This window comes from Exophiala bonariae (assembly GCF_035927105.1).
Source record: "Exophiala bonariae strain CCFEE 5792 chromosome Unknown scaffold_43, whole genome shotgun sequence".
NCBI lineage: Eukaryota > Fungi > Ascomycota > Eurotiomycetes > Chaetothyriales > Herpotrichiellaceae > Exophiala > Exophiala bonariae.
This window is the reverse complement of record NW_027042518.1, coordinates 148634-169618: the sequence shown is the minus strand read 5'-3', so window position 1 is coordinate 169618 and position 20985 is coordinate 148634. Positions and strand designations below refer to the sequence as shown.

Genomic DNA, 20985 nt, shown 5'->3' with positions numbered 1-20985 from the left:
ACGTCTTAAGGTATATACTTAGGTTACCTAGGTAGCTTACGATAATCCTCTAGCTCGCTAAATTAGACGAGACGTTCTAACTTTATCGGGGCAAAGGTAGCCGTAAAGACCTAGGTAGTAGCTATTTATTATCTTAGCTAGCCCTTAGCTCGGCAATCTCTTACCTTATATTCTAGTTTACTACAATATAGATAAAGGTTCTTGTCTATTCTATCTTTTCATTAAGTAGGTATTAACGACTCGTAATTGGAGTAAGCGATCCGCTTTCTAGGACTCCCTTTAGTTGCACTAAATTCCTAGTCCATTTTATTAGGATTTCTACGAGGTGCTTCATATCGCTTTCTCGCAGTATTCGCGCTAGGGTGAGAAGCTCTACTCCCCTTTTCCTAGCGTCTTTTGATCACTCGTTAGTTAAGCTTAATATATAAGTTAATGTACTTACTTAATGATGTTGGTAGAGTAGGTTGGTTAATTAATAAATCCTTAATATCGAATTTTAAGCTAAGGCGGAACTAAGCCAATAGAGCCTTATTATTCTAGCTAATACGAGAAGTGTACTATTAAAATGTAGCTATATAAGCGGCTATAGACGACGTCTAGCGTAAAGCTTCTAATTTACGCTCGACGATCCTTCGTTCATCTATATTACTATATATTTCTTTTATTTCTACTACGAACCCTATCTATATAAAGATCGTTATAATAGAGGCTCGAGCGGATTCACCGTTATTTAGACGATCGTCTAGAATTAGCTTAAACTAATCTAAAGTGGATTTACGTAGAAAAGATCCTACGTAGATAACCTTAGCTATATCTTCGGTGAACTTTCGTTGGTTTAATAGGAAGTTAAGTTATAACTAGGTGATATAGGCTTTAAACTTACGTCTATCGCTATAGAATAGGTTAGGTTTAGCGATATTCCCGCCGTCGTTAGTGTCACTAGTACTTAGTATATCGACTCGCGACTTACCTCGCGAAGTACTAGGTTCTTCTCGAATAGATATAGTGTCGCTCAAAGCTAGCTTCTTAAATGGTTCGATTAAAGGAATCGACGAGGGGACACTTAACTAGTTAGTTGGGGATAGAACTCTCGAAGGAGGCGTAAGTTCTTCACTAGAGTCGAAATTCGATAATTCTTCGTTAAGGTCGGGATCTATTATACGCGTATACTTATCTTAAGGGTAGTTAATATATTACGAACTACTAAGAGCGTAATAGTTCTTAGACTTAGGCGTAGTTAGGTTTCGCGAATAGGAGTATAGGTACTTACGAATAGATATAAAAGATATAAGAGCTTAGGGTTTAATAGGTTTTAGGTATAGTAAGATAAGTGAGATTAACTACGAGAAGTCTATAAAATATTAGTGTAATAACTATAGCTATATACTCGTAATATTTCTACTCTACTACTCTATTACTCTACTACTAGTGTACTAGTACACTAGTATACGCGTATATAACTTAAAGCCTTATACTCCTCTAGATTCTCGATTCTAGTTATATTATAATCTTCTCGACCTATTTACTAATCTCGATAGGTCGTTATATAGATTAAGTACTAACTTATAATACCTTTCCCCATTTTAGGTCTATAGAGTAAGGCCTTAGATCTATAAAATAGTCCTTATAGGCGTAAATATACTTAGTAGATCTACTATTAAGTATCTAAGTAGATTTATTAATTTCTATATTAACTAATAAAGTTATTTCTATAGAATTCGAGTCGTATATTTCGTTATCTCTAGTATTTAAAGATATATCGTTATTTTTAGACTCTTTTTACTCCTTTTTATAATTAGAAGCTAATTTTAGATTTTTCTTCTAGTATTTATCGCTTTTATAGCCTTTTTTTAACTATAAAAGTTATATTTTATTATAGTTCGGTCGTTTTTAGTCTTTATAGTTAATAATACTATTTCTTATAATATTGATTTTAACTTTAGTCGCTTAGATTTATCGATTAGCTAACTAAAAATAGATATAATATCGATAGATTCGTTTTCTTTAGTAGCCCTTATAGTTTAGCTAATAATAGCGACTAAATATTCGTATTCTAGCGTTAAATTATTTAAGATATAATCTAGAATAACCTTTTCTAGAATCGTTAGGCCTTTAGCCTTTAACTTATTATTTAGGCGTTTTATTCTAGATAAATAGGATTTAATAGAGCCTATTTTAGCTAGACTAGTTGAAAATAACTCTTTTATTAAGAGAAATTCGCTAGTAAATCCTTTAGGTTTATATAGGCTTTTTAAGATGTTCTAGACGTCTAGGGACGTTTTTAGCCCTTTTATATATATTAAGAGTCTATCTTCTAGCGATAATTTAATAATTACTATAGTTTTAATCGAATCGTTATAATATTTTAGTGTTATATTTATTTTATTCTTATCTAGTATTAAATCTACTATTTTTAGAGATTTAGTTATATAGAATAATTGTAAGGGTTTAGCTATAAATTATACGATTCGTATAGCTACCATATAACTAGGATTCTAAGCTAAAGAGAGAAAGAGAGAGAAAGCTTCGTACGAGCTCTAGAGTAGGAGTAAACACTCCTATTTATCGATATCGCTTAAGTTACTAGAGTAACCCTTCGCTTCTCTCGTATAGTTAGTCGTATAGGTTACGTGTAGGGGTAGTTCTTGGTGTAGCTAGTAACCTCTCTAGGTTCAACCTATTATAATAACCCTTTATTGACTAAATAGGCTTCCATTCTAAGAGCCTATAGCTTAAAGTTATTAGAATCTTTTAGTCGCTAGATCTTAAATAGATTATTATCTATTTTATAAGACTTTATTACTTAAAAGCTATTATTCGCTCTTTAAATAGATATATATCTATAATAGAGATCCTTAGGATAGTAAAACTAGTATTATAGATCGTACGAAAGTTAAATTTCCTAATTAGATATAGTATTTCTTAGCGACTATACCTAACTAGGCTTAGTATCGTAAAATCGATTTTAATATTACTCGTATCGTATATTTAGGAGTATTCTAAAGGTATAGAGTATCGAGCTTATGAGTATAGTCTTATTATATAATAAGACTATATTAAGGTTTAGGAGGTCTCTCGTATAAGGTTTATAGCCTTACTAGTTAAATAGTAATAGGCCTTTTCAATAATATAAATTATAATTACTAGAAGAAATAAATATTTATCTAGTTTTTTATAAATTATTACTAGAAAAAGTACTATTTAATATATAATCTAGATTAATTTATATTAATAAAAATATTTAAGAATTATATTATAATATAAAGAAAATTCTTTAGTATTATCGATAAAATAAGTAAATAGAATACTTAATTAAATAGTTAAGATACTTAAAGAAAGAAAATATCTAGAAACTAGTAACTAATCTTAACTTAAAACTTATTATCTAGTACTACTACTAGAAAAAGAATCTAGAATCTCTTATAAATTCTCGTTAAAGAATACGAAAAAGAAGTTAATTTAAATCTAAAGAAGATAGAGTATATTAGTTTAAGAATTAATTATTTAAGACTAATTATTAAGAAGAGAGCTTATTATTAAATATCTTAAGAGTTATTATCTCTCTTTAAATTATTTAATTAGAGATATTCTTTAAATAATATAATTATACTTTAGATTAAATCCCTTTGTTCTTTAATTCTAATAACTTCTAATAAGCTTTAATAATAAGTTAGTGTTTTATAAATAACTTATCTTCGATTTTTTTCTTTTATTTATTAATTTCTTAAAACTCTTTTAGAGAGAAAGTTCTATTATATATTCTTTAATATTTTAGATAGTTAGTATATTTAAATAACTATTCGCGATTATAATAATACGTTATATTATACTTAAAGTACTTAATATATAATACTATAGCTTTATTTTTCTTAATAGTAATAGTAGCGATAACTTTAAGAAGACGTTTAGCTTTACTTTAAGAATATAAAGATTTTAGGTTTTTCGAGACTTTAGGAGTCTTTAGCTTAGAAGTCTTAAAGATACGAAATCTATATATAATAAGCTATAGGGAAGAAATAGAGAAGGAAAGGATAACTAGAGAGGAGCGCTTATTTTAAGTACGTCGAGAGCGATAAACGACTAGAGGGGGAGATAGTATTACGAGAGTTAAGATATAGACTAAGTTATATAAGTATCTATAGAATCTTTCGAGAAGGAGATCCTAGAAAGATTTACTAATAGGACTATATAAGGCTAGATTATATAATCGAGATATTTTGAAAAGGAAATATTAAGTCTAATAGATCTATAAACTATTAAAATAAAGAAATATAGGAATATAGACGAATATACTAATATTATATATATACGCTCCTTAGACTAGATAGAACTACTCGTAGTTAACTTCGTTAATAATCCTATATCTACATTTAGGATAATTTGGAACTAAGTTCTCTTCGTTCATATCTCACTTCACCATCCCGTATCCACCTATTAAGGAAACCTCTTGGTTAGATACTGTTCGCAGTTCCGATTATAATAATTACTAGTAGTGGTCGTAATAAACTAGGCCGTAAACGGCTAAAACTCACTTATTTTAGTTGCAATATTTACGAGATGCATCTCTATGTAGAGATAGGTTGCCATGATAAGTTTCATATAAATCTATATAGAAATGGTAGTGTGGCGGCCATTTGAATTACTTGATAGACTATAAAATGCATCGATTACAATTTTGTTGTGGTGACGCCAAGACCTGGAGTACCAGCGTGACCACTCAAGGGATACAGTCGGTAGTGGTGGTACTTTGATCGTTCAGTGGATTGTCAATACTAACAGACCTTTCACTGATGCCGAGGACCGCGACTTACGCGCTATCTTCGAATACCTGAATCCATCTGTTGCTTTACGGAAAGCCCATGTAACCGGAGACTCCATTCGAAACAAGATCATTGCAGAGTATTGCAAACACCGAGATACCATTATCGGAGTTCTGCGCCGTTGCCCTGGTCTTGTGCACATCTCCTTTGATGGCTGGACTGCTCGAACTCGACAAAGCCTGTACGGGATGGCGTGTTTCTTTAGAGATGAGCAGAATAGTCCTTGGAAAATTGTCCTCGGTCTATCCGAGATATCGGAACGGCATACTGGTGAGAACATTGCGGCCGAAGTATTCACAGTTATCGATTTATTTGGCATTCGAGACAAAGTAGGGTACGCAACCCTCGACAATGCTGCCAATAACGGCACGGCGATGGACACGCTTGGTGAACTCCTTGGATTTGATGGCAAGTGGCGGCGGCGAGTGCGTTGCTTTGGCCATACCCTTAATCTTGCTGCTAAAGCCCTTCTTTTCGGCAAGTGTGCGGATGCTATCGAGCTGGATGACCCATTCAGTGGAGTCAGTTTTGTATCTGATGCCGAATGGGCAGGGTGGCTGAAGAAGGGGCCAATTGGTGCGTCAATGCCCGAAATTTTGGTTCCCCTCGCTCAGATGTTTTAGGCCAGCTGCATAATATTGTGCATGGCATTTATCATGCGCAACGTCTATCCTATCTACTGCGAGACATCCAAGCCGATGACAACAATAAGGCATCAAGTGCGAAGTTGCGAGCTAGGAAACCACTCCAAGTGATTCGAGACAACGACACGCGCCGGCTGCCGCAGCTCTACATGATCCGTCGAGCGCTCAAACTTCGAAGACACATCGAGCTTACTATTCTCAAATTCAAGCAGGAGTGGGAAGATGAGAACATGGCCAAACGCACCAAGCAAGTCAGGAAGGGTGTGAAGATCCCTCAGATCATCAAAGATGAGTCACAGTTGACTGGGAATGATTGGGATGTACTCCAGAGGCTCGTGGAGATCCTCACAGAGTTTGAAACCGTGGTGAAAACTCTGGAAGGTGATGGCCAAATTCGAAAGCGCAAGCATGGATTTGTCGGTTCTTACGGCAACATATGGGATGTCATCCTAGGGTTTGAGAGGCTGATGGCCAAGCTCGAGACGTTCAAGGCCGAGGCCGAGGACTTTCCTGATCCTGAGCAATTCAGAATTGGTATCAATTTGGCATGGCGGAAGATGGACGAGTGCTACCGTAGTAAGTTATCTTGCTGGTTAGATGGCCAAAGCTGACCATCGAAGAACTTGACGAAACGCCTGTCTACTACACGGCTATGGCGCCGCTCCATCCCTCATATGGCTGGGCATGGTTTGAGAAGCAATGGGAGCAGAACCCGACTTGGACTTCAACGGCGAAGACCATGGTGAAAACCGTTTGGCAGCAAGACTACTCGCATCTCGTCGTGCCTGATGATGGTGATGACGAAGAAGGGCCTGCTCCAAAAAGGCGCAAGTTTCTCGACCCGTTCGACCATAACGACCGTGGAAAGCAGCCCCCTCAGCAGAATCGGCGAATTCCGGGCGACGAGTATGAGTCTTGGTGGGCTCATGACGGTGAGCATATCGAGACCCGAGATCCTGTGGCGTACTGGCATGAGAGGCGGCACAGGTATCCCCGTCTGTCTCGAATGGCTCTTGATTTTCTCACCGTTCAAGCCATGTCTGCAGAGTGTAAGAGACTTTCCTCGGCATCTGCAGAATGGTCTCGCTACAGAGGACACTTCTCGATACACAAATCGTCAGCATGTGTCAAGTACTTCGATCTTGGTATCGCGCCGGCCTGATCCAACAAATTGACCCCTTGCTGCTGTCGATTCATGAGGAGGAGGAACTGGTAAGTCTGCAGAGCTTTGGGGACAACGAGACCGTGAAGATGAAGGCGACAGCATGGTTAAACGGTCACACGGCCGTGGAGAGTGACGAAGAGGGTGGGGAGTTCACTACAGGGGGGTTTGAGGATGTTTTTATGGGGTTTAAAATTGACGAGACTGAAGTGGAGGCTGAGGTTTAGACAGCGACAGGGGTGATGTCAACGAAATCAACATTGTACACATACACATCACACGATGGGCATGTTGATCAACATCACACGGGGTTTGGACGTAATGTCAACATTAACTCCATGCACGTGCTATGTGACGTTGTGTGGCATTGATCGGAACCTTGGTCTGCCCTTCCTTTGCCCTTTTTGCGGTCAGAGAACTCGCGATAGTCGTCAAGTAGTAGCTCGATGGCTAGCTGATAAATGTTGGTATGATTAAACAAATAACGTAAATACATTTTAATAAAGCCTATAAACTCTGACGCTTGGGAACTTCATAAACAAGTAACATCATAAATTTTCATCATGTTCCAACACCTGGCAGAACTTATCAAAGGCCCTGAAATTAATGTTGACAATATCTTATCAAAGCATCTCCTCCACCTTTTCGTGACCACTCGCTACTAGTGTCGTGGTTCCAGCCATTGACGAAATCCCAAGTTATAGCTTAAGCGAACGATCGTGGAGCCTTATCCTTTTTTGGTTTCTTGAACCTCACCTGTTCTGATTCTTGGGTAATGGACGTCCCGAGTCACCTCTTGGCCTTTAAGACGCTTCAGGTCATCGTTATCTCGAGCGACTAATTCCGGAAGACATTATTTTGACGCAGGACCAGAAGCTCGAGATGATTGGGCGATCATTGGTAATGAAGATTCAATGCCGTTCTTCGATATAGCACTCTTTAGTCTCCAAGCCCTCCTTATGCTAGTCATGACGACTCTCTGCAAATGAAGCGGATCATTAGGTGAATCAGCTCCCAATGTTAGGGACTTGAGAGCAAAATTAAGCCAAAATCTTTTTACCTGTCACTAGGATGAATTGACTCCTTCGCCTTGTCTGTGTTGGAAGGGCCAATTCTCACTGTAACGGTGCCGTCATCGCATGTGAAGACCTGTCATAGGCTGAATAAGATACGACATTCAGGGAAACAAAAGCAATGTTTTTTGATTCAGAAGCTACCGCATGACTTGGCTTTCACATGGGTGTGAACACCAACTCCATGTACGCATGGTCAATGATGATCGAATGAGAAAGAATCTCTACGGTCTCACCCTCCGTCACACGCCTCGTAGCGGCATGTTTGAAAATCGAACATCAAGACGCACGTTCGGCCGTGCGACACTCGTGCTGAACCAGTTCCTTGACGTTGGCAGCTTCAAGCTTGGGTTACCACATCTCCCGGTGCTGTTGCCTCGTTTGCTTGTGCCGTCGGATTTACGACGGGACATGCCCTCAATTCGGTCTGCGTCACAGCATATGACGCTAGAACCATCCCGACCGTGCTAGTATCGCTTTGCACACCATCAATACACAGCTCGGATCTTAGCGGCGCAGTGCCATAGTACTTCCCTCCATCGTATGGTCTGTCAATATTGGGTCCAGAGTCGATGTGAGCAGGATGCGGATAGCCAGCACAATGCATCATCTCGTGAAGTAAGGTCTGAGCGATTTCCCTATCTCCTTGTGGGAACAAGTTGTTGAAGTTGATGAACAAGTGGCGCGCATTGAGATCTGGAACGTACGCATTGACACCAGGGAGTGTGGTAGCGCTGTGGCGAATTCCCTGCCTGTATACAGCTCGAACTTTCTCTTTCTCTTCCGCGCCGATATTACCACAGATGCCGGCGCGGTAGAATGCCCAAGTATGGCGCTCGAGAAGTTTCCTTCGCTGAGCCTCTGTGATATCATCATCGAAGCTAAAATTGCTCAGCAGACCTGACTCCCACCAGCGATAGATAGGCACCGCATGATTGGTAGGATTAGGGTGCATATACCCGAGTATGCCTTCGCTTTTGTATGCAGGTGGTCCGAGCTCGCCAGTTGCATCTGCTGTGTAGAAATGATCACCACTTTCGGAGTTGTACCATCGATACAATGCGACTGTGTTGACCTGTCTCTGATTGAACATGTACCAGGCTATGCCTTCGTACTTATAGTTCTGTGGAGCGAGCTCACCACCGGGATCGGCAGTGTAGAAATGGTCGTGGGATGTTGAATTATACCAACGGTATATGGCAACGGTATTTGGTTGCATGGAAGTATAGACATATCCTGTGATACCTTCGCGTTCGTAGTTGCCAGGGGCAAGCTCTCCAGCAAAATCAAGGGTATAAAAGTGGTCCGGCATGCTGAAGACTCTGAACACACTCAGTATTTGGGGCTTGTATGGTTCCAATGTAAGAATGATAGAAAGCTAGCTGGTGGGCTGCGGAACACAGGTTTTATATAGCTATTGTGGTGACCAACAGAGCTCATATATCCACAAAGCAAAGTGGTCTCTTTGTTACTTGTCAGTGTTTAAGTGATGCATGTCAGCGTGAAGCAATGATAAGTGAGTCTAAAACGAGCAGAGACGAGATGACAGCAAGATGGACAGGGATGGAGCCGCTGGCTATGACATTGCTCCGCTTACTCAGGAAATTGAGCAATTACTGCATTATCGATCTAATCTTTCCTTTGGTTAAAGGCTTCTACGGTCGCCATGTCGCCTCGGTCTAATCTAGACTGTCAGCCCTCGCTTGAGTTGTTGAAGTGTTTACTTAGTTGAATGACCACCGTGGCGCATTTTTTTACCACTTTCACGTGCCTTCCAAGTGACACAAATGAGGGGTCGCTTCAGCTGAGGTTCCAGAATACGAAAGCTCGACCGTCGAGATCCGTTACGCAGTTAATCTTGAGTTGAACCTGTCGTTGCCCAGCTACTAGGCTGGATTGGGCCGGATCCATCGATTTGAAACTCACGCTCCGCACTGAAGGACTCGAGGAACATATCGCGATTGGCTGAGGTCTCCAAAAGGGATACAATCAACGCAGCTTCTGAACTCGCCGAGCTAATCCTGTTGCCCACAGTTAGGGACCTCAAGAGCGTGGTCGCAATAAACGGTGTGTTGGTTCATGAACTTCCCCATTTTTCCATAGCCGTCAACCCACAGCCCCGAGTCCAGCCTGGAGAATTCAGGCAAGATGATAAGCGCCTTCGATAGATATACACATTGACCATGGCATTATCCCCTCTTCTAAAGTACTTCGACTGACTGCTTTTAAAACCAAGCTTTGGTATAATGGGCCTCGAGAACACGGCGCCTTGAGACCAACGCGACGTTACGAGGTAACAGTGTAGAGGCACGATGTAAGGGCAGTTTCTCTAGCTGAGACCTAGAATACGAAAGGGTTCTAGGATTCGTGATGAAACTAAGCCAAACTTGGGTTGGTAGAAATACTCGGTCCTAAAGCAGAATTTCGGATAAGTTGGATAAGGTTTTAGTACCCGGTGGTAAAGCTTCGAGGAGCGGGCCGGGATTGGTACGTACCCTTAAACCTTACCACTATCCCTCTCCCACTACCAGTAGTAATCTGAGTAGTATAAAGCAGAACCCTAAAAGAGGGTTTTTCTTAGCGAATTGTAGTTAGAGCAGCTTGAAAGCCGTGATTGCAACTTTGCAAGTGCCAAGAAACCCTTTGGTTCAGACTCAATTATATTGGACGGTGCCAAGAAATGTAAATGCCGATACTAGACATGATTAGCCTGCCTCACCTGATATTTAGGCTGAGGAGATCACCTGAGATAAGTAACTTCGTTGAAATTGGCGGTGACACAAGCGGCTTCCGGTCACTGCCATGACGGCTTCCTTTGTGAACATGTTCGTCCGCTGAGTGCTCAGAGAGCATACTCTGTCCAGCTAACCCTGTGCCTAACGCATGCACGGCTCTAGACTCAATAAATCGGCGCTCATGAGGCTTCGTCGAATCTTGTTCGAAAACAAACATCTTGCGCGTATACTTGTGCTGAAAGACGTTCAAATATCGATCCCTACAGATCAACGACTTCCACGAACAATGGACTTAGCCGGGTAAACCAATCACCTCCGATTAATCCACTCAGCACACACCAGCCTCATAGCAAATACGAGACATGGCTCATCGGACCGGCTGAGATACGTCAAAGTCAGCCGGGCAAGTGGTCGACCAGCCATGTTTTCAATGTCGATACCTGTCATGGCGCCGAGGACCTTGGCGGCGAAAAATGACCTTTTGAGTCCATCCGTCGTCTCAGACATCTAACGCCATGGGCGCCTCAGCTTGTTAAGTGGGTGGAGCTCGTATTCGTTCTCGAACCTGGCCATAGCGCCTGGGTGTCTCCTCTTGAGGCCCTGATTGGATTGTGGAGTTGTGAGGGTGTAGGAGGAAGGGTGGCTGCGCCTAGGAAAGGATTCGGCATGTGTGAGCCAGACGTCGAAAACAATCCCTCATTGGGACTCTGATAGTTCAATGAAAGAGCAAGGCTGAAGTTCTTCGTGTTGCTGGAACATGAAGTCGGAAAGAGGCTGCGAAGGACAGGTCTTGACGGAAAATTGTCTGGGCCAATCGGAGTGACGCCGAGCCTGAGTCACCGGCCTGTTTTAGAACATCACAGATCCTCGACACCCGATTTCATCACCTCTTCTCAATGTTTCTGGTAAAGGAAACAGCCTCCGCTCAAGAATACTTCTGTATCTGACAAGAACGAGGGGATGCCAACAGGCTGGGCAAGAGACTGGAGCAGTCTGAAAGCCACTTTCCGCAACGCAGACCATATTTCTAGGCTTGATGTCCTTCAGCTTTGCAATCCTTGGAAAGACATGGATCTGATGCTGAAAGCCCGACCTGCAGCCACACTTCTGCCTAGTTTAATCCTCTTCAACTTGAGTCTGGCCCACCTGTCCAAGCGGCCAGGTCATCGCCGCGGTGATGACTTTAACTCTCACTCTCTGCACATGGTCACAGATGCAACTATCCCCAAAACGTTTGCCATTGGTCGTCAGCTTTCCAACATCCCGGCCAAATTCCGACTTCCTCCTGTGCTGGGACGGATTCAACATTTAGAGCAAGCACCGCCCCAAGGAACCGCTATGTCCACCACACAGTCCAATCAATTTAATCAACAAAAGGAATACGGGCTCGAGGACAGCGCAGAAGGTAGCCGACGGCCTTGCCAATAATGTATGGGATCTCAAAAGAGACAACCTCGTACAAAATGGTTACCAATATAAACCACTCCCTTTCTCCGCTTACCGTATGATGTCCGCCAAAAGTACCGAATGTCCGTATTGCAACTTCATCATAATTGCTATACAGGTATCTGATGATATTGGTCCACCATTCGGTAGACACTGAGAGCTGAGAGTTACGCATGGCTTGGTTTTGAAGGGAGATGAAAACGGAAGAAAGCACCAGCTTGAGTTTTATGTAACTCCGTTGGCTCCCCTGTGAGGTGCCTTGAAATAAATATACAGCCCACCTAAATCGGTGGGATCGTCGATGGTTTAGATTGCCTCCCACGATTTTTGGGGAGCGAACATTCAGGGTCAACTGGGCTCTCCTGTTGATGGCGGTATTTCTTCTTACCATTGTCTAGATACTACAGACTCCAGACCTCTGTCATCCTATTGTATCCACCCCAACTTATGTATCATAACTTAGTGTGAACCGCGGAAGTAATATTTGAAACTCAAATAAACTTTATTGAAGAAAGTTATGCCCTGATTGGAGTATTGTAAACGCTTTTGAAATGTTTGTGGTGTTGTTGTTGTTGTTTTTGTTCTTGTTCACTTTTTCTTATTCCATCTGTTTTGTTTTTTGATGGGAGATACCATCGATTATCTAGACATCTGGTATCCTCCTTATTCATCGCTGTCAGCCCATGAATCTGCCTTAGCTGAACTGTGGAACTTTTGTCAGTGGAACTCTTGTCCACCGAGTCAGTGATTTTATCAGTTATGCCATAGACGCCCAACACGAAAGTATAAAGGGAAGATGTAAGAAAGCTGGCGTTCTTGATGAGGCTTACTACACTGAGGTCAGATAAGTCGAGATCTATCATCCGAAGTCGAGAAACAACTTCGGATAAAATTGGTAATCGTTCAATTCAAGTTTGGAACTTTGGATCAAACCCTAGTGCACGGCCCCCGGGGATCCAGTTTGGCCCCCTCTTCGGGACGACCCCGGACACTCAAATTCAAACTTAAACTCAACCCCGGCACGCTAGTCCCTTTTTTTCAGACATCCGAACTAGAAAAAACTCGGCTGTGTGATCCTCATAGAAAAGTTGTTCTGCTTGTTTCCTATGTGCATGAATAGATATATAACCTCGCTGTCGACACCCACGCCGTGGCTCCAGGCCAACCAGAGCAGGCACTCCTTCTACGCCTGCGTAAACCTCGCTATCGGCTGCGCATCCGTTTACCTAGCCTGGCGGCAGCGATGGTAAGACTCAAGTCAGGAAAATGACTGACTTGAATATTTGAGTCACTTGGCAAGTCGCTTGGCGTCCTAATTCGATCTAGCGCGTCATGAATAGAGGCAGTTGGATATTATGTAAGCCATATCATCCGGAATAATATTGATCCGACAGAATCCGATATCAATATAGTGCCGCTAAGCCTAGTCAGGACGCGCCAAGGTACTTGCCAAGTGACTCTGACTCGAGTCCTGCCATCGCTGACTGGCGGGACTATCGACATCGGTAGGCCTGCAGCGGCTGTAGGCATAGGGATGCCTCTGGAGAGGGTTGTCCGCCTGGGATGAGGTCGCTCCGCGGATAGGAGCTAGCTTCCGTTGCGGTGGCATATCCCGCCGCCTACCATTCCAGATGTTCCTCTGATTCGTTTCTTCGATGTGATGTCTCCAGGGTCAATGGGGTGGCGTTCTTTGAACGTGAGTTTTGGCAGCCGGAACTAACAGGGTCGGCATTTAGTTATGAAGACTAAACATGTTCAAGCTACCTTCAATAATGGAGCCTGCCAAGAATATAAGGGTCTCGTTTGAATTCCTACACTGTTGAGGCAACATTCAAGCTAACCAATCAGTGATGCTGAAGCCAATGTCGGCTAAATATCGACTCGTGCGAATGCCTGGTCAACAAGAGGTCGCCATCGGGTAGCCAGATGGAATAATTTTCGATGACTTTCATCCTTGGGACTGGTGGCCTACTGGAAGTCCCAACTCTATTGAAGACCTGGGCATCTTTCAATGCCCCCCATATTGATGGTATTTCTCTCATCTCTAGAAAAAGCCAAAACCCGCCTTTGCACCTTGGTGAGATGTGATATATGGTCATGAGAGCTTCTACTATCTATCCTGAGGAGAGAATATAGACTGGTCGCAGCACTCGTCCAATCCCCCGCTGTGCTCTACATCTTCATGGTAGTCAGAAATTTGTAGATTATGGCAAAGAGGTATAACATACCGTATGCCAACAGCTTCAAAAAGCTCACGTAATGGCAGAACATTTTAGATGAGGTATCATGCTTGACATCAAGGTGTTCATGGGGTCTAGTGGCTAACATTATGCACTAATTTCAAATATTACTCCACTTGTGAGGCTCATTTGGGCGTACAAGACATCTCAATTACAGCATCTCAAGCATTCTGCCTACGCCCCTGAAAGGGATCTTGAGGCTGTGTGTTGGGACGACACGCACTCTGGACGCGCACCTTCGTGCTCTGGCCGACACAATTGACCTCTGTAGTAAACTCGAGTGCTGGTGAAAACCTACATCGCTTGTGTTTCATAATGGCGAGCTATGCAGGAGCGTAAGGCTGTAAGCAGGATAGCAAGCGATCATGGATTAAAATCCACGTCACCAAGACAATCATTGTACAGTAGGGGTTACCTAGAATATATGCCTTGGCAAAAATGCGTCGTCGGTCGACAGGTACAAAGAGGTGTGAAACTGAGACAAGCCAGATAGTGCACTGACATTGTCTAGCCACTATGGATCATGGTCAGCATTCCGGTTCGGAGATATGATCACGTGCATAGCCCAAGAGCCCTTTTCGGCCCTCCCCATCCTCAACCGTTGTTCGATCATTCGATGTCCTAGGGATGTTAAGCCAATGGTCCTACGCAAACATAATGGATACCTACACACAGACAAATGCGGTGATCACGAAGTCTCCGCTCCCTAGGATATTCATAGGCAGGTATCACAGCTGTTCGATCAGGCGGGCTCCCCCCGAAATAGGTGAGAAGACCGTTGAGGGAGTCAGAGCTCTGCTGGATCTGAAGACCTATAGCACCAACAGCATTGTGGCTGATTACGTCCACAGAGAGGATGTTTTCGTATGCGTTATCTACCAGGATGCTAGGGACCCATTCTCATCGAGTCTGACGACGACGATGACGACGACGAAACTGAACCCTTCCTTCGTCTCAATGGCGTGTTAGCTTGACCAGCGATGAATGGTAGCCAGAAGGCCTGCGAGTATATGGACTTGCATTTCTCTCACGAATGAAGGTGAATTTCGACCATTCACTCTCTTCACTGTTCTTGACATTTTTTCTATTCATTCCATTCAATTCTCTTCAATCGCTTGACAGATATTTTCAAAACGAGACCAATTACTTACCGCAATCCCACTCGCTTCTGCCACACCGGTATCTCAAAACGAGAAACGTTCTATTGCACCGGAAACACTGCTGATGACCGGAGCATTTGGTGCGATTATAACATCGATACTGATGATGCAACCGAAGTTCCCAATACTGGTGTTACTCGGGAATACTGGCTCGAACTCACCGATGTGATGGTGGCTCCCGGTGGAGTATCGAGATCTGCAGTCGCTATCAATGGGTCGATTCCAGGGCCGACTCTCTTTGCCGATTGGGGTGATACGATGGTCGTCCACCAGAACTTCACCGTTCAGAACGATGGTGTGGTCGCAATCACACAGTGCCCTACTGCCCCAGGCGATTCCATGACCTATACCTGGAAAGCAACTTAGTACGGTTCATCATGGTATCATTCTCATATTGGGCTGCAAGCTTGGGAGGGTTTGGCTAATGGTATCATCATCAACGGCCCCGCCAGTGCAAACTACGACACGGATCTGGGAATGCTCTTCCTCAGCGACTGATCTCATCAGACTGCTGATCAACTGTATTGAAGCGCTCAGACTAGTGGGCCCCCAACTTTAGATAACGGTCTGATCAATGGCACAAACGTTTATGGTGACGACGAATCCGACAGCCAGACAGGAACTCGTTTCAGCACAGACTTCACCTCTGGAACTTCTTACCGGCTCCGCCTGGTCGACGGTGCAAATGATACCGTGTTAAAGTTCTCTATCGACAATCATACTCTGACTGTGATCAGTGCAGATTTTGTTCCTATTCAGCCCTACGATACAACAATGCTGACCATTAGCATGGTCATGTTCCCCCTTAACATTGTTGGGAACATTGTATCTAACAAATTATAGGTCAAATATATGACGTGATAGTCACAGCTGATCAGGCCGATATTGCGGATAGTTTCTGGATGCGCGCCATTCCACAGCTAGCCTGTTCCGACAATGACAGTACCGACAACATCAAGGGGATTGTGTTCTATGACGGCTCGACGACCACACCCACCACTACCGGCTATAGCTATACGGACAGTTGTAACGATGAGGATGTTGTCAACCTCGTACCCGTTGTCTCCAAGACCGTCGATTCGACTTTCACGAAAAAGGACGAGCCCGTCACTCTGGGCGGAAACAGTGACAGTCTATTTCGTTGGTTCATGAACGGCACGTCGATGGATGTAGATTGGGAGACCCCGACCCTTCTACAAGCGTACAACAACAGCACAAGCTTACAACAACAGCACAAGCTTCGCGAGCTCTAGGAGCTTCGTCGAGCTACCCAACGCCAATGAGTGGGCATACGTGATTATCGAAACCACCATGCTCATTCCCCATCCCATCCACCTCCACGGCCATGATTTCTTTGTCCTCGCACAAGGCACCGGGACATACGATGCCGATTCAATGACTTTGAATTCAAGCAACCCTCCAAGACGAGATACTGCAACCCTGCTTGCGTCTGGGCACCTGGTCATTGCGTTCGAGACCGACAATCCTGGCACGTGGCTTATGCACTGTTACATTGGATGGCATACTTCAGAAGGATATGCCGTGCAGTTCCTGGAACGGTACGACGAAATTCGAGACTTGATCGTTTCTGATTCGATGGAGTCGACTTGCAGTACCTGGGAGACCTATGCAGATGAAAATTAATTCGAGGCTGCCGATTCGGGTGTTTAAATTGTCTGCTGCATGGTTTCTTTGGAGCAATGGCACCAAGATAGGTAACGTCCCTAAGAGACCCTCCAGAATCCAATTTGGGCGTATGAGCAACAAGTTGCAGCGCTATGTATCCCTATAGTGAGCAGTCCTCTTGGTTTCCCTTTACGACTTCAACCTGTTAGATACGGGCAGGGGCATGGAAGAGTCTATAGTAAGATCAGTTTAAACGCATTCACTGTAGTTGAAGGTTCAATGTCCATTGGTTGATTCATCGGTTTAAAGAATCCATGGTGCGTACGTTCTTCGTATTATTCCCGGAGGGAGGGAGAAGAGGGACCGACCTAATGACTATGCGCAAAAAGGAAAATGAAACCCCTTGAGGGTTCCGTGTCCCAGCTCCATTCCATCACTCATCGTAAAGTTGAAGATCCAGCTCTAGAATCCTTGTGGTCGCTCGCCGAAACAAGAGAATGGAGACTTTCAAGGGAGCTTCGTGCCGGCATCGTAACCCGGGAAGGCAACGAATCCGTTGGTGGAGGAGAACAGTGTACAGTCTCGTATGACGACCGGATTGGGGAACCAAGGTGGGTCAGCGGGGATGCTCCTGAAGTCGTAGTTGGCGTACACGCAGTTAACATCCGAGGCGCAGGCCTCCAGGCAGACTACGAAGTCGGGGCAGTTGAAGGGGCTCCCTGCGAGGGTCTGGCCGTTGACCTGGAAGCCACACTGAAGCGAGAATTGCTCATTGTTGCTAGCCCTATAGGGGCTCGACAGCGAGGCGCAAGTTGCGGCAGCGGCAGCGGCAGCGGTAATGGTGATTGTGGTGGTGGTGGTGGTGGTGGTGGTGGTGGTGGTTGTCGTCATTATAGAGATCATCGAGGTCGTGCTCGTGGTCTCTACTGGTAAACCGATTCTGACATAGAGAAGCCGATCGCCGTCTGGGATCTGCTCATAGATGGTAGCCTCTAACTTGAAATTGCAACCATTGAATCCGGCACCCACAGGGCTCGACCAACCGGCGCAAAGGCGCTCGGAGTTACATAGGTCCTCGCACTCCAAGTAGCTAGTGGGTGTTCTAACGATGGAGATGTCATGGCCCTGGACGACCTCTTTAAAGGGGCAAACGTAGTAGTCATAACCATCGCGGGTGTCTAGGTAAACTGCATCGAGACAGAAAACGCTCATATCGCCAATTCGCGCTGATATATGAGACGTTGTAGCGGTAGTCGAAGATGTTGTGGTAGAAACTGCTGTAGTTATCATATCTGTCGTTGTTGAGAATGAAGTCCTACTTGTGATGCTAAGAGTTTACGTGGTTTGCCTAGCTGGTAATGTTGAACTGATGGTATTTGTCTGTGGACCAACCATCGAGGAAGCAATTGTCGTGCCGCTAGTGATGGATGCACTGGTGGGCGGAGTACTATTTGAAGTAGCTGTAGAGCTGGCTGAAGAAGTGGTCGACAGGGAGCCGCTGCGGCTGGAAGTTGTGGATTCTGAAGTCGAGCTTGTAGACAAACTATTGCTGGATTTGCCCGTAGCAGTCGACGTCGGCAGCGATGATGTCTGAGGAACATCTCTGACAAGGAAAATGGGATTGGCACATCCCCTAGGTTGCACATATGCTCTGATAATGTTGGCTGAGCCTGCGTCAAGGCAGAAACCTGCAGTTCCCTCCAATTGGGCAAGGTTGCCAACAAAAGACCAAGTATGGAAGCCGGTGGGAAACTTGAAAGAGCGTCGAACGGGTGAATCTGCAAGCTCGGGGGTTCCCAAGTACATACCGCTGGAGATAAAGGAGTTGTTGCCCCCAGAGAAGATTAGTGCAGCAAATATGAGATCCGCCACAATTGCGTTTCCGAGTTCGTCAAATGAGACATACTGAACAGCATCACGTTTAACCAAACTGGGAGGAGTTGTCGTCACTTGCAAGTAGAATCCAGTACCCGAAGTCGTCGGCGCAGCGCTGCTGCCGGACGAGCTGGTAGTAGACGAGCTAGTGGTAGATAAGCCGGTAATAGATGAGCTGATGGTAGACGAGCTAATGGCATACGAACTATTGGTAGATGAAGTAGAGGCTATAATTGAGTAAGCTGGCAGAAGATTCTTAGTTGAGCAAGAGGGACTTACTAGAAGTGACCACACCAGACGCATAGGTCCAAGCAGGAGACGAGCTACGAGACGAAGCAGCTATAGAGGTCGTAGTAGATGTCGAGAACCAGGCTGCCCAAGTTGCCGGTGGGACGACCTCGGAAGTTCTAGGAGAAAGTCAGCGATAGAATCAGGAGGTAACTTCTTGACGAGGAACAGTCCTAGTCCCAGGCAGGTTGACTTACGGTCCATCTGGATGAACAAAGGGCGGGATGACATAGTAAATGACCTTCTTGACAATGACATTGAAATCGATCAGAGTTGGTCGAGGACAGTTTCGCGTGATCGCAGCTGTCCAATGTCTACCAGGGAGAACAGTTTTTGTTTCGGTAGCGACATGCGTACTAGTCTGGAATCTTCCTCCAGAGCCACGAACCGTGTAGGTCACTGTTTGTGGAGGATTTCGGATCGTAGCGGGCCGCTCATGTTGGGCAAACTCGAAGACATCGACACCAGCAGCAGAGATAGACGTCTGAGTCGAGCACGCGGCGGACGCTGTATGAGCCGAAGTAGGGACTTCACCGAAAATCCAGACTTCAGGATGCTTGCGGCAGACAATGGGCTTAGCAGAGCTCTGTATACATTCGATCATATCGAGTGATTGCATCTTCTGCCCGTTGATTCCCTGGCATTATTGCAAATCCCACTACCAGCATAGTCTGGAATAGCATGAGAGCCTAGATCTTCGTAGGCGGCACTCCATTCTTTGATAACTGTAGTGTACTCTGAGCTTGTCGAGGTAACCTTAACAGGCCTTCTCCACGTTCCAGTTTTAACCACCCTAGACGTGATATATGTGTTGGTAATAGTTTCTGAAGACCTAGACACCAAGACGGACTGCTCGCTTTTGGTGACTGTGGATACCGAGGATGGTGAAGCGAATGAACAAGGGATGGCAGTAGACACAAAATCGTGACTTGAATAAGAATATTGCGTCCAGCACTTTGTTTTAACACAGACCTCAGATAATGCTACACACGTTGACACTGGTTGATATTGTCTAGTCACCGTGATGGGCAGGGGTAAACTGTTGCAATGGCAGTGGGAGTTAGGTGCTCGTGGGGGCTCGCATCAACGAAGCCGACCCCCGCCACGAACAAGAAACTCAGCGATGAAAGTAACATCTTCAATAAATGAATAACTAGGGTGAGTGGCGATGAAAAAGAACTTGGGCTCGAATGGAGGGTCGACATACGATCTATATGGGAAGTAAGCTCCAAATTACCTCGTGTTAGACAAGCTCCCTGATTTTGGCATGTTGACAGTCTACCACGCCATAGAAACAATCTTCGTCCCAACGGTTAAGATTATCGTGGGCGAGGGCGAAGACGACTTAACGCGCAGTCCTGATACCCATGTAGTGTGCTTATGTATAGTTAGGCTCCTCCATTTTTGGAGTGGAAACTGAAAGATCCGGCTTCCGGCTTCAAGTTCGGGATAGCACTGGACGACTTCGACATGTCACGGCTGTGCACGAAAGCTGTATTTAATGGTCCAGTCAATTAACGGTCAGACATCAGCTCAACAGTGTCATCGAGCTGTCAACGTCAATCGAAGGGACTTGAGGAGATGTCAGGCCAATCGCCAAAGTAGCACCAGAACAGGACGATGTCAACAGAGAGCTGCAAGCATTAACTTGCTAATACGGTATAGCTGTGGACATTGATCCTCGTGACGGAGGTACATTGATTACATAATTAGTGCCTGCAAAAGAAGACAAGACGACATTATAGCGGCAAGGAACTTCGCCTCACCAGCCATCCCGACTACTGGTCAAGCTGGTGTATGTACCGCCGTATATGGTGCGCCTTGTCCCTAGCATTCAAAAACAAAAAACTTGAACTTGCCTATGCGTACCCCTGTGTCTACTCGTATTTCAGCTTTCGATCCTGGCATCTAGCCAC

General features: G+C 44.4%; 4 protein-coding genes across 4 annotated transcripts; 1 reads left to right on the top strand and 3 right to left on the bottom strand.

Annotated features, from left to right (window-relative positions):
- Positions 1-8039: 8039 nt before the first annotated feature.
- On the bottom strand, positions 8040-9011 carry LTR84_010475 (uncharacterized protein; the record flags this gene model as incomplete). Its single annotated transcript, XM_064854012.1, has 1 exon — positions 8040-9011. The coding sequence occupies one exon, from the start codon at positions 9009-9011 to the stop codon at positions 8040-8042; it is 972 nt and encodes a 323-aa protein (XP_064700470.1).
- A 5547-nt stretch (positions 9012-14558) lies between these two features.
- On the top strand, positions 14559-16533 carry LTR84_010474 (uncharacterized protein; the record flags this gene model as incomplete). Its single annotated transcript, XM_064854011.1, has 5 exons — positions 14559-14587; positions 14632-14646; positions 15355-15594; positions 15811-16067; positions 16124-16533. 5 exons carry the CDS (start codon positions 14559-14561, stop codon positions 16531-16533), a joined length of 951 nt encoding a protein of 316 aa, XP_064700469.1.
- An 880-nt stretch (positions 16534-17413) lies between these two features.
- On the bottom strand, positions 17414-18196 carry LTR84_010473 (uncharacterized protein; the record flags this gene model as incomplete). Its single annotated transcript, XM_064854010.1, has 1 exon — positions 17414-18196. One exon carries the CDS (start codon positions 18194-18196, stop codon positions 17414-17416), a length of 783 nt encoding a protein of 260 aa, XP_064700468.1.
- A 45-nt stretch (positions 18197-18241) lies between these two features.
- Positions 18242-19673, bottom strand: LTR84_010472 (uncharacterized protein; the record flags this gene model as incomplete). Its single annotated transcript, XM_064854009.1, has 3 exons — positions 18242-19008; positions 19061-19188; positions 19267-19673. The coding sequence occupies 3 exons, from the start codon at positions 19671-19673 to the stop codon at positions 18242-18244; spliced, it is 1302 nt and encodes a 433-aa protein (XP_064700467.1).
- Between the last annotated feature and the right edge of the window lie 1312 nt (positions 19674-20985).